The sequence below is a fragment of the Chiloscyllium punctatum genome, chromosome 5 (genome assembly GCF_047496795.1).
Source record: "Chiloscyllium punctatum isolate Juve2018m chromosome 5, sChiPun1.3, whole genome shotgun sequence".
Classification (NCBI taxonomy): domain Eukaryota; kingdom Metazoa; phylum Chordata; class Chondrichthyes; order Orectolobiformes; family Hemiscylliidae; genus Chiloscyllium; species Chiloscyllium punctatum.
In genome coordinates, this window is record NC_092743.1 from 51,466,020 (window position 1) to 51,480,366 (window position 14,347).

Sequence of the window (14,347 nt, forward strand, 5' to 3'; positions counted from 1 at the left end):
TGTTGGAGTTAGAGTCAGTGACAATGTGAGGGAAGGTGTTGCAGGCAATAGTGAGAGTGGTGGGGTTTGGATCTTGTCAGGGGGAGGTGGGTACAGCAGTGGAGATAGAATGCGAGTAAGACATCAAAGGAAAGACTTCCACTGGCAGAGTGGCGAATTTCAAAGACTTTCTTATGACAATTTAGTGCATACTTCCAGATGACTAAGACTGCACTGACCCAAGTGCCAACCAAGTATGAGGGTGGCATAGTCTGTGATCATGGCCTCTTCTGTTGATCCTGGGGAAAGAAGACATCCCATCTGTGCACCACCCCAAACAGCATGGCCTTTAGATCTCTGCACACAAATCAGGATGTCAAATTTCCCCCTTATCTGCCATGTTCAGGGCAAATATCAGAAACAATATAGGGCAGCTCCAAGCTGACAGTGATTGTTTGGGTTCACAACAGAATATTAAAAATGGTGCCGATGTCAAGGATACCAGTCAATTTAGGATATATATAAAACAAGTCATGTTACAAACTTTGTTACATGAGTTTTAGAACACAGCAGTTTATATGAATAAAATCCTTTTTACAACAAAGCATGTGTGTTAGCCTAAATTTAGATTAGTTTGAGGCATAAAATAGTCTTAAAACCATCAATGTTCCTTTTCACCTGGCCACATGATCTCTTCTTTACAGAAACTGTTTAACAACCAACCACAATTAAATCGAATATTCTGTGATCCCTCAATTGCTAAATCAACTCAAAAGTATTCATTGTTGAAAATAACTCAATCCTTAAAGCAGGCTGTGGGAGTTCAATCATTGGATAGGTTCCAGACAAAAATCAATCGACTTCTGGAAAACAATAAAATTAAAAGATTTTGGAGACATCCAGAAAATTAGCAATGTGGAAGTAATCACCCAGGATCTAGAATGGTGAGGCAGGCCCGATGGGCAGAATGGCTGACTCCTGTTGCTACTTCCCAACAAGGATTTGTTCCCTAATGCCCAGAACTCCATATTGATAATGTGTCTGCAAACATTTTTTATGCCTCAAAATAAATAGCTATATTACAGTAATGGTCACAGACTGGTCTATAATTCTAACCTTTACGTCTTGATGACAAGTAATGACCCAAAAGTGAGGTGTATCAAAAGTAAGAACACCCATCCATAGACCACGATTGGCTGACTGTGGGTCATTAACTGGATGTGCATGGTAAATTCAACAAGGAAATTCTGCCACTTGCACCTACAACCATCCATGAACCAGCCATTGTCTTTTCCACACAATCAGTAAATCTTGTGGCTCTTTCACACAAGCCATAGCCTTAAGTTACCAATGAGCATTTGATCTGTCTTGACAGCATACTTAATGGTTCGTCTTAAAGTTCCATTTCCATGTTTCCAGGTTGAAATTGTTTTCATTTCATGGATGCATCCTTGAGATTTAATTTGCTCATGAATTCTATGTTAACGTGTTGACAAAAGCTACCTTAATTGAGAAAACCAAATGCTCCAAACCCTGCTACGTGTTCCCAGCTCTGGTTTTATATTTACATGCAGTAAATAATATTAATATAGACACAAAACTCATTATGTTTCTATTTATATTCAGTCAATATTGTGGATTTTTGGCAATAAATTAAATGGTTTATTTTATTTGGCTAATCAGGTTACTTGGCCAATACATTACTTCTTGGGACAAGAGCTGTTTTTGTAGATAAATATGGTGGCCAATGAGAACATAGTAAAGTCTCACAAACAGCAATGAGTTAAACAACTAATTATTGCTTTTAAATTGTTATTGTGTAATGGATGAATTTTGGCTGAATACCAATGGAGAACTGGGGTCTACTTCAAAGATATGCAGAACCCATGGACAAGTGCAGCATTCTCTAAATAGTACACAGCAGCATTATGTGTTGTCAACCTGTAATCAATATTAAATTCACAAGCCTCTGACTCAGAGATCGGTGTGAAGGCTCAGTTGACTATAATTTCAGGACTGCAATAAGGGAGAATGTGGCACAAATTCATGACAGTTTTAACCTCATATTTTACATTTTAGGGAGATGTAGGCAAGGAAATGTATATCATCAAGACAGGACAAGTCCAGGTGCTTGGTGGACCTGATGACAAAGAAGTTTTGGTTACCTTGAAGGCGGGATCTGTATTTGGAGAAATCAGGTAATTGTGTTTCAATTTAGGAATGGAATTAATGAACAATGCTAAGTTGGAAAATAAACACATAGTATGTATAAAATTGTAAAATTTTAAGCTATCCAAAAAGGTTCAGGAGAAACCTTTGAAATATTGCTGAAGATCACACAATATTGAAACAATGGAAGTTGAATATATTGGTGCAAATTTTCAGGGGAAGCCATTGAGGCCATTTGGAAACAGGACAGAATTGTCCTGTGGTTGTGTCTCTCATCATGGCCAGTATTCCTAGGTCGATGATATTTACTATTACTGTTGGGAAAATTCTGTTGGACTAAATGTAGGAAATTCTTTGAAGCTGCTTCCACAGCCTAAGACGGTTTGCAGGCTGCTTGGCAGCAATTTTTAAATCCCCACCCTCTTTTTCTGAAAGTTCTGGGAATGCAACATAATTGACAAAGGATATGTTTTCTTATCAGTTAAATCAGTCATCTAAGTGTGAACTGATATTTAGAATTCACCGGAAAATGCAGAACTTTTGTCTGTTAGAATAGGAAGCAAAGCTTGTTTAGGATGAATTTAGCACTGAGGAACACATGGGTTCGGCTCAATGGGTGTTTAAAGCTGTAAAGTACATGCAATATTTCAACTGGATTGATATTTCAACATTTTTTAAATTAAGATCTCATCCGCGATGTTTGCACAGGAAACTTGCCATTGAAAGCCATGGGAGAACACAATTGCATGATACAAAGACTGATGAAAACACAATTCATGTTACTTACTCACAGCAACTTTCTTGTTTACTAGTGGAAAAGGGCTTGTTCACATTACTCTTGCAGAGAATTTACTTTTACACGTTGAATCTTTATTGAATCACATTAAGGTAGATGTTGTCTTTGCTGCATTGCACTGGACCTCAGGCAATGAGCAATATACCCATTGGCAGTGGCTTGATGTTAAACGATGTGCAACTGGACAAAGAGTGGAGCAGTGAATTGGGGAGCAACAAAGAGGAGCCAGTTCACAGGGGACATGACTATGTCACAGGGTGTACTGGGCTGTACTTCTATGAGATGTTGAGGCTGCAGTGTTTTTAGGAAGCCCAGATTGCCATGTTAGACAATAACATATATCTGCAGCGTCATTGAAGAGACCCTGCATGTTACTGACTCAGTGGTCATTACCAGTGGCTATCAAAGCTAACACCATTTTCAACTTTTGTTGGAAATGTAGCCAATGTATAAGCATTGTATAAGGGAAAGGACTGATGGGTTGTTTGTCAAAGCTGCCACTGATCTGACCTTCACCTGATGTTACCAGTCAGAAAGAGGAGACATTCAGGTGAATTGCTTACAGGGTATCACCATTGCACAATTGTACGGCAATCTACAGACCTCCAGATGAAGCAGGTATATTGGGAAGCCAGAAGGACTTCCAATCAATAAATGTATTGCTACTGTCCAAGCACAGGAAGCTATTTGTGCTGACTGGAGGGTTGCCAAGATGCTTTCATCCACGATGCTTTAGATTTTCAAACTGTAAGTAGACTTAAGAACTGCCTGCAAAAGGACACAGAATATGCCCTTCAAACTTTGATGACAGTTGTCAGAAACCCATGAATACTAGATGACCACCAAAGTTATGATTGAACAAGTCATCAGCACAATGAAGATATGCTTCAAATTGTGCTGAAATGAAACAGGAGCTGCTGCCAGTCAGTGTTCATGCACCAAAGTCTCCAGAATTGTCATGTTGGGCTGCACATGACACAATATTTTACAGCAGTGAAGTTTGGTCTTGCAGGAAGAACAAGCTGCAGTTTGCTTGCAGTTAAATCCAAGGAGCAGGAGAGAGAAAACAAGGATAACAAGGAGTAGGAAAGCAAATAGAAATGTAGTAGCAGCTACATACTAATGTAGGACCATATGATATAGAAGTAAAAGTATCCTATTCAGCCCCTCGTGCCTAGGTACACTTGATTCCCTTGGCAACAAGAAACTGTCAACCTATGTCTTAAAAATATCCAATGATCCCAATTCCACCACATTCTGTCAGCTGATAGTGGAGACAGTTCTGATACAAACTATCCACTTGCACTGCTTGTTGACCCCTATAATGCTTTAGCTGAAGTCATTATCAACATGATCAACAAACAGCACATTTCGGCAAACTGCTTTACCATCAGGAAACTTCTCTCACATCCCCTTCCAAACTCTTGACATCCATCACTTTGAAGAACAAAGGTGGTATATGTATAGGAGTATGCCATCTGCAAGCTCACAAGTCACATATGTATCTTTCTTGAAAATATATTGCCATTCCTTCATTGCTGCTGATCAAAACCTGGGAACTGCCTCCCAAATGGCATTAGGATTTTCCTATACCACAGTGACATGAGTAGTTCAAGAAAACAACTCACCATCCCTTTCTCAAGGGCAGTTAGCAATGGGTACCAAATTCAGGCCACATCCATCCCACATTGAATAAAACAATGACCGTGATTTCTTGAAGGGCAAGAGCAAGTTAAACTGTCTTCCTATTAGAAATGCCTGGTACATTAGCATCCAAGACAGGTTGGATTTGAACCCAGTTCTTCGGGTTTAAAAGTAGAGAGACCACCAAAGCACCAGAAGACCCTTTGCATATGAGTGTATGTTTGTTTTTGTTAACAGATAGCTGAGGTGTAAGGGTGGGTTGGGTGATGGAGCACATCTTTCCTCCCTCGTTCTCTCTGTAAATTAGAAATCCTGGAACAGTGTACTGCCTCCTCTGCAGTTCTCAATTCTATGATGTGTTGAGAGTGACCTTGTGTTCTTTCTCCCTCTCCTTTACTATTTGTGTCTTTTACTCCTCTAATGAGTGGGTATAATGGCATGTGTTCCTCTATGGCATGACAGCTCAGCAATTAGCCCTGCTGCCTCACAGTGCCAGGCACCCGGGTTCAATTGTGTGGAGTTTTCACACTCTCCCTGTGTTTCTGTGGGTTTCCTCTGTGTGTTCTGGTTTCCTCCCATCGACCAAGGATGTGTAGGTTAGGTGGATTGGGCATGGGAAATGCAGGGTTACAGGGATAGATTAGGGGGAGTAGATCTGGGTAGGCTGTTAATAGGAGGGTCAAAGTACTCAATAGTCCGAATGACCTGCTTCCATGCTGTTGGGATTCTTCAATTCTATATATGCAATGCTGCAGTGAGATTGCCAATCTGGGATAAGCTTGTTACAGGCAGAGTTAAGGGATGGGGTGATGTAGACAACGGGATTTATGTGAATATGCAGCTGTACTCACCTTTCCTACCTGCTTAGATCATAAGATCCTTCATGCACTGAATTCGTGTGTGGCTCCAGTGCTCCAAATGCTGACCTTCTGGGTTCCTCATTGGCCCCAGAAGTACATCAAGGGAGACATCATTAAGGCAAGGGTGAGAATTTGACTTTCCAGAATCCATTCTTAAAATTTGTCTTCTCTTGTTCCAACTCTCAATTGCTCCAAATTCCATCTTTGGATTGTCACGTTAAATAGTGGAGCTGAGGCAATTTCTTACAAATCCTCATGACGCCAACTACCACACAATCAAAGGCAACACCAGAAGTAAAGTGATGATAAAGAGACAGCATTAAAATGCTAAATGACCACCGAATTGCCTTCTGAATGGCTCAACTGAAATTGTCTCCACCTCACACCAAGGCTTGACCAGGCCCAAACTATTCATTCCATGAAAAGTTTTTTCTTTCTCTCAATTCTGCTTCTTTTACGAATTAGTTTGACTCTTTTATCAATCCTTTCATGAGTAGGAACATTTTCATTCTACTTTCTCTATCCAGACCCCTCATAATTTTTAATACTTTAATCAGATCTCCACTCCATCTTCTCTTCAAGAAACTGAGAAAGGTGCCTGTAGTCTTTTGCGGGCTATGTCTAATTATGGATTAATGAGAAATGAAAACCTCAAAATGATAATAACAAAGGTCAGTTCATGACATCTAAATCTGTCACTGTTCTCCAAATTCTCTATTATTTGGAGGAAATTTGTCCTATTTAGGCAATTATTCATGCCATAAATCTAATTTTAAAATTCCTGAGTAAATCTTGAGGGCAGTTTGACTATAGGTATGTGTCATTTCACATTAAGTGGACATTTAATCAAATACAACTCTATAGAAATTGATAAATGTTTCATTGTAACTTATAATCTGCAGCACCTGATGAAAAATGAGCTACACTAATGCTGCAGCTATGCAACTTGTGATCTTTATTTTGTACATCACACAAGGGCCTTCCAGCTGCTGGAAGGATTTCAATGGAAGAATGTGTGTGTTGTATAAGTCATGGTTCTGGAGGAGTTAATGTTGATGCCACATAGACTTTGTATGAAAACAGCTGAGATCTGCAAAGAGTTGATGAAAGGAGCAGGTATGTGCTGTACAGCTTAGTAATTATGCCAAGCAAGTTAATGTGAAGTGTGACTAGTGTTACTTCAATGAATTACCTTATTAAAGTAGACAAATGTCTTTACTGTTAAAACTCATCAGTGGTCTACTCTCCACCATAATGAGACAATTCCTAGACTCAACATAGAGAAAGGAGGACTGTTGGCAGCAATAGGATATGGTAGTCAGCAGTGGACAGACAGAATCTCCTTTGATGCTGAAGGAAGATTTTTTGAAGGAGCATTACTGCTTTATAAAGGCTCAGTCAACAACTGAAACATGAAGATTGACAGTCAGCAGTAACTGTGCGAGTAACAACTGAGTAATGTCAACATTCCGGAGACAAATCTTCACTAAGAAACTGATAAGGGGTGCAGGGAGAACAGGGTGAGTTAGGGGGAAAAGTAGCCAAATTGAGAAAAAGTTAAAGGCTTTCGTGAAGTTAGTTGAATGAAGTGAATGAAGGTTTCCAAAAATAAGGTTAGATATCTGTAAAAGTAAGGAGAAAAAAAACTTCAGAAAAGTAGCACAAAGACCAGGAAACAAAAGCTCTCAAGTAAATTTTCATCTCACAAGAATTAGCATTGTCACCATCGTGAATAGGTTCCATGAGGTACATCTGCAAAGAGTCATGAATGAGGCAGAAAAGTAATTGTAATAGGGCTGCAGCATCAGGAAGGCCTCAGAACTTATTTAAAATAGAAAAGAAAAATGTAGATAGAGTTGGAGAAAGTCAGAATCAACTGAAGATTTGAAAGAATCAGGTTACTCACAAGTAACTGTAATTTCAGTGGGAAGATTTATAAAGCCAGATTTATTCAGCCAGAGAACTTCATTTAAACATTTGTGCTGTAGAAAATGCATTGTGTTTTGAGCCATGAAAGGCAGGATGATATTGTAAAAATGAAAATGCTTATTCAATTTAAAAGGTAATTGCCTGGTCCAGTCATCCTGACTACAGTATGGAAGAAAGTATTTGTTTGAACAGAGCAACCATCTCCCATGATGGATATTCATGAAATTAAAAATGGTGTTGTTCTGCTCTCTTTTAGAGAGAGACGACTTGCGATCGTTTAACCTGGGGCTCACCCTGCCTGAGGCGAGAGACCAGGTCGATAAAGCAGAACCTTCATGGTAACCTCAATCAGTGTGAAAATTGAACCGATGCTGTAAGCATCACTCTGCATTACAAACCAGTTGTTCAGTCAACTGAACCCATAATCATGAAATTATCAGAGGCCCAGAAGATATTTTAGGGAAGCTCATTGAGTTGGCATGGAAGAGGGGTTGCTCTACAAAGGAAATTAAGGAGTTTACAAATCCTCCATTGATGATAATGGACTAATTCCATTAGTCGAACAGGAACACAATTCATCAGAAAGGATATCCAAGAAGTAAAAGACTCTTCAGAGGAGAAATAATTCAGAATCAAGGTCAACAGTTCTCAAGCAAAGACTTAGCATTCTTAGAAGACAGTGCCTTCTGGAAGAATTATAAAATGTCCAGACTACTTGCATTTGTGAAACCAGAGACTTGAGGTGAGATGGAATGTGATAAATGTAAAAGCAGTTATATGCATAAAGGTGTAATGCAATGGAAAAAGTGAGGAGACACGGTATAAAGTAATATGGAAATTGTACTAAAGTCTACCCAATCTGATAATGTTACTTTTTTTTATGCAGAAGCAGTTAAGATCTGCATGTGTTCCAAAAACAGCAGATGTGTTCTGCTTTTCTTCACTGATAATTAGACATGCCTTAGACTTAGTAGAGAGAAAAAAAAGGATTCATGAGAGTAAACAACTGAAACCAGTTAGCAACACTTTATGAATCAAATATCTTTTCAGTTTCAGAAACAAATCCATGGTCAGGCCTCAATATAATTCATGTTCTGCTCCAAAGCTATAGAATGTAATTCTTTATTATTGCCATGGATAAGGGAATTTTAAATCTTGAGGGGTTTTTTTGTTATTTGTTATTATTGTTCTAAGTATAGCTCAGTTTCTTGTTGCCAACACAAATGGCATGCAATTCACGAAACACATAGAGTTCCAGTTATATTTTGAATTCAATTCATAACCGTGGCTGAATTTCTTAAATTTTTAATTTTTAATTTGTGGTGTCGTGAAAAAAAATACCCATTTCTGTCTGTGACAAGATAGGCTAATAACTTCTGAACAGGAAAAGATCTATTGGTTCAGCAAACTAGTTCCCCCCAAATTAATGTAATGGCTCATACACTCTAACACATAGGATCCATACCAACTCCACCTAAAAGCCAAGTAACCATAATCCTGGATTTTATGCTGGGAGCAGCATTGATTGCTTTAAGGGAAACATTCCTCCATTTTCATTGGCATCACTGGAGTTCAGAGAGTGAGAGATACACAGACTTTAACAATCTTGATAAAGCATAAGTGGATGGACATTTCCTCTTGAGCTAAGGAGAACTGTTTTAAAATTAGGGGTCACCCTTTAGGACAGATAGTCGAAGATTTATTTCATAGGGGGTGAGTGACTTTTGAATTCTCTGCCTCAGAAGGCAGTGGCTAGGGATTAGTGAATTAGTCTAAGACAGACGTAGATCATTCTTGTTAGGCAAGGAATCTAATATTCTAAGGGGTAGATGAAAATGTAGAAGGTGAAACAAAAATAGTTCAGAGCCATATCTTATTTAACCATACTGCAGCCTCAAGGGGCCGAATGGTTTATTTCTCCTGGTACTTTTCATGTTTACATGTGTGAATTAAAGTACTATTGGCCAATGGAATAGACTAGCAGCACTGTATATCCAGCAGCAGATTGATGGCCACCACTGAGACTTCAAGCAGCTCCAACCCTCACCAAGGACACCAGCTAAGTCTGAGGTATGACAAGCTGGTGACTAGACTCAAAGAACCAGGGCAAAGTTAAACAGACAGATAACCTGGGGTGAGTTGTCAATAATAGGCACAGGAAAACCATATAGGAGTTGCCCACACTGCTCCAACCCAACACCAATCCGCACAGCGAAAGTTGACAGGCTTCCCAATGGTCTATCCCATAAGCGTTCCCTTGACACTATTTGACCAACAAAGCCGTCAGTAATTAAATTTCAGACAGATACAGGGAGGGTAGGTAAGTGGATTATATTGCTACTGTTGATTAAGGTCAATACATGGCTTGAATCATCATCAATAGCATTGCTGAAGATGGAGAGTGGTCTGATAGGATGGTAATTTGTTGAGTTGGATTTTATTCTGCTCTTTACTAGATTTGGTCCTGCATACCTGGTCAACGTTCCACTTTGCTGGATAGATACCAGTGTTGTAGCTACCCTGGAACAGCTTAACTAGTTCTGGAGCACAAGTTTTCATTACTACAGCCAGGACACTATGAAGACACAGAGCCTTTGCAATTTTCAGTGACGTCAATTGTCTCTTGATATCACAGGAGTGAATTAAATCACTGAAGTGTTGACCTGTAATGTTTGGAATCCTAAGAGAAGCTCAAGAATGACATGAGAAAGAAGCACCAGCAACAATGAGTGTTCTCTATTCAAGAAGAAATTGTTCATTTTCTCAATCCTATCAGAGCCCTTAATCTTTTAAAATACACTTCAACTATACTTCAACATTCCTGAAGAAGGGCTTATGCCCGAAACATCGATTCTCCTGTTCCTTTGATGCTGCCTGACCTGCTGCGCTTTTCCAGCAACACATTTTTAAGCTCTGATCTCCAGCATCTGCAGTCCTCACTTTCAACATTCTCAAGTCAAGTTTATGCAACCTATCCCCATTAAGCTCTGGTATTGGTTTGCTGAATCAGGTTTTGTACGTCTCCAATTTCAATGGGGATAAAAACCTGTTCACATTGTGCCTAATAGACCACATCAATTCTGACAGATGGTGTTGCACACCACTCCTTGCATGACCTGTGCAGCCTTCGACAATGAGGATATCCATTCAGGGCAAATTGGCTGTGACTTTGTTGCTGGGAAATCAATCTAATTCTGCATAACACAACTTGAAGTGGCACCAGCGCACATATATTTTTCCCCAATATAGCTTTGTCAAGCTTGAACAGATATTATATTTTTCTGTTCATCACTAAGGATTACCTATGCTACAGTCAAATGAAAACATAGCTAATATAAATTATATGAGCACAATTATGAATTCAAATACTTTATTTATGCAAGCCTTCTCTGACTTGGAGCAGTGATCTTTGGAATAGGCAATATGGCACAATAATCCGTTTTACAACCAATTATGTTAGATGCAAATATCTCAGTAGTAGAGGTCACAGACAGTCCTAGTAATTGATTTTTGTTGTACCATTGCTGAAAAATATTTATCAACAAGTAGGTGTAAACTCTGAAATCAAGATTTATGATGATTGTCTCCAACCACAACAAATTAATAAACTTCCATCTGTTAAGCTGTTCATGATTATCATAGAATCCCTATAGTGTGGAAACAGGTCCTTCGGCCCAACACCAACCTTCCGAAGAGTAACCCACCCAGACTCATTCCCCTAAGCTATTACCCGATATTTACCCCTGAACAATGCAGCTAACCCAGGCAAAAGTGCATTCTGCAGACGCTGGAGGTTAGAGTCAAGAGCGTGGTGCTGAAAAAGCACAGCAGGTCAGGCAGCATCCACAGAGCAGAAACATCAAAGTTTCAGGCAAAGGCCCTTCATCAGTAAGAGTAGAGGTTGAGAAGGAGAGTCCTTAACAATACACTTATCTGCTGCCAGAACTGAAACAGCACTGTTGGCATCATTTTGGATTACAAGCCAGCAGTCTAGCCAACTGAGCTAACAATCTATACTTCATCTGTAACGTTGCCTGTGGCCCTGAATGAACAAACAAAACAGGAAATATGATTTACGATTTGTCTGTCTCTCCTTTTAGACCTTAAAGTTATACTCAAAGTATCACATCACACTTGCATTGCATTGAATTGTATCTATCAACCAACTTCAACGGCAACAGAGCATTAAAGATCATATCGCCCATGTTCCTAACTCAGAACTTCTAACCTTTATGTGCAATTATGGAATAGTGTGGGATTCACATTCTTCCATTAAAAAGTAATACAATTCACCCCATTCCCTGCTACACCCTACTTGGGCTAGATTTTTCTTCCTTTTGAAGTCTACTATTGAATCTGTATCCACCAACCTATCAGGTGATGCATTCCAATCTTAACCATTCAGTACATTTAAAAAAATCTTCATTGGTTCTTTGTGGCAATCACTTTTAATCTATACTCCACTACAGAGGGTTCCAGATGCAGAGGGTACGCTCATTAAAAGTTTGAATTTCCGAGGCAATTCCTATAGTGTCTACAGTGTTGGTGTATCTCCATTGGCCTGATGTGCACCTCCTGGTTATGCTGCTCCAACAACTCTCTGGTATTCACAATATCTGGGCCATCATGTGGTACTGTATCAAGAGACTTTTGAAAGTCCACTTCCAGAATATCAACTGCTTTATCCTCATCCAGTATTTCTGTTAGCTCATCAAAAAGCTCAGTCAAGTTTGATAAACATCTTTTGTCTTTAATCACTCAATCTTCACTCTGTTCATTAGTCTATCCTTTCCAGGAAGCTTCCCAATAATCTCTAGATAACTAGGTTGAATTTTATGGGGATCCTCTCCCCTCTGTGTGATCCAGTCCATGATCCTAGGACCGTTCTACAGCAATTTAATGCTATTTTATTTAAGTCTAATTCCTTTCACAAAATGATATTGACCTTTTACTAAATGCCCTGCTATTTCTTCCATAATATTGGACTCCAGCATTTTTCCAGTGATAGGTCTTGGGCTAACTGGCCACAGATTCCAACTTTCTGTCTCCCTCCTTTCTCGAACAGGGAAATCACATAAGCAATTTTTCAATCCAATGAAACCTTCCCGGAATCCAGTGAGATCTGGAATATTCCACCTAACGTCTCCACAAATCCTTCATCCACTTTCTTTAAAATCCTTGGATGCCAGCCATCAAATCCTGGTGACTTGTCTGTCTTTAATCCTTTTAGTTTATCAGCTACTTATCCTTCGTTATAAAGACTTTTACAAAATCTTTCCTCCCATTAGCAACTTGTTTATCTGTTATATTTGGGATGGTTATAGTGTCCTCAACCATGAACAAAATATTGCTTTAAATTATCTGCCGTTTCCCTCTTCCCCGTTATCAATTCCCCAGCTGTAACTTCCAAAGATCCTGTACTTACTTTAGCTACTGTCTTCTTAAAAACCCATAGAAGCACTTGCTATATAGTGTTCTACTTCTGGCCAATTTACTTTCATTACCTTTTTATTAGCTTCCTAACCATCTGCTACTGGTTCCTAAAGTATTCACAATCTTCTGACCTACCACTAGTTTCTGCTGTGTTGTAAGTTTTAGTTTTTAATAAATTCTCTCCTTGACCACCGTGAGTTACTCATCCTCCTGATTAAGTCTTTTTTTGACCAGACTATATTTTCTTATTGTTGCAGTCTTCTGGCTGGAGTTGGAGGGAATCGGCGAACTGCTAATGTGATTGCAAGTGGATTTACAAATTTATTTATTTTGGACAAGAAGACTCTGAATGAAATTCTTATGAATTATCCAGATTCACAAAAGGTTCTTAAAAGGAAGGCCAGGTAAGTAAAGAATATTTAAAGCAATAAGAATAGTTTAAAATTATATTGCTGAATAAACAAACCATCACCTGCATCCCTTAATCTAAGGACCACAGTATTCTGTTAAGATGATAGTAAAAGAGATCTCTTCACAGTCACAGTTTATTTTTGCACTCCCCTCTTTCATTTAGATAGAACATTAAATACATATTTATAAATCAAAAACATTCAGGAAATCATCAATTCCATCTAGATTATGGGTATTTCACAAGCCATGTTTCAGCTAACATAGATATGGAAGTTACATATAGTATTCTGACACATACACACTTCATGGTTAAGCTTGACCCAAGGTGGAGACGAGAGAGATTTGCTTCATGACACATGGCCATAATTTTTCAGTCACTATTACACACAAGGATGGTTCCAGAGGACTGGAGAAATGCAAACATTGTTCCAAAAAGGGCTGAAGCATAACTTTAGCAATTATCGCAGACCAATCAGTTTAGTTTAAGTGATGGGGCAAAATCTACACATGATCATTCACCATAGGTTTAATAATCACGTGGACAAATGTGGGTTAGTTAAGAAGAGCCAGCATGGATCCCTTAAGGGAAGACTCTATTTAATTATTTTGCTGGAGATTTCTAGAAGCATAATCTAGACAGTTGATAAGAGTAACACAATTAATGTTGTATGGATTTCCAAAGGTGTTTGATACAGTGTTACACTACAGAACTATGAGCCAATTAGACCTCAAAAAAGTATTGTTTTCCTTGATATATACTATCAATTTGACCTTGGTCTATGAAGCAGTATCTAAGTTTGCAGATAATGAAAAACTTTGAAGCTTTTTAAACTGTGAGGAGGGCAGTGTAGAACTTTGTAAGATATTGACAAGTTGGTGGAGTAGGTGAATAGGTGGCAAATAAAGTTCATTGCTGACAAGTGTTAGGTTATACATTTTGGTTAAAAGGCTGCATAAAATAAATGCTACTATTATAAGGGATATGCAGGAGCAGAGGGGCCTGGGAGTATATGTGCAAAGGTCATCAAAGTGACAGGGTAGGTGGCAAAAGCAATTAATAAACCATACAGTATCCTGGGCTTTATTAGTTTGAATATAGAGTACAAGAGCAAGGAGCTGATGCTGA

The 14,347-nt window shown here is 38.8% G+C and overlaps 1 protein-coding gene across 4 annotated transcripts in view; it reads left to right on the top strand.

Moving 5' to 3' along the window:
- LOC140477071 (cyclic nucleotide-gated channel beta-3-like) overlaps nucleotides 1-14,347 on the top strand; it is a 111,032-nt gene that overhangs the window by 89,789 nt on the left and 6,896 nt on the right. For all 4 annotated transcript variants that reach the window (XM_072570291.1, XM_072570293.1, XM_072570292.1 and 1 more), the window contains 2 exons: nucleotides 2,059-2,177; nucleotides 13,068-13,214. In XM_072570291.1, coding sequence (XP_072426392.1) covers nucleotides 2,059-2,177; nucleotides 13,068-13,214 — 266 coding nt within the window. The remainder of the gene's footprint in view (nucleotides 1-2,058; nucleotides 2,178-13,067; nucleotides 13,215-14,347) is intronic.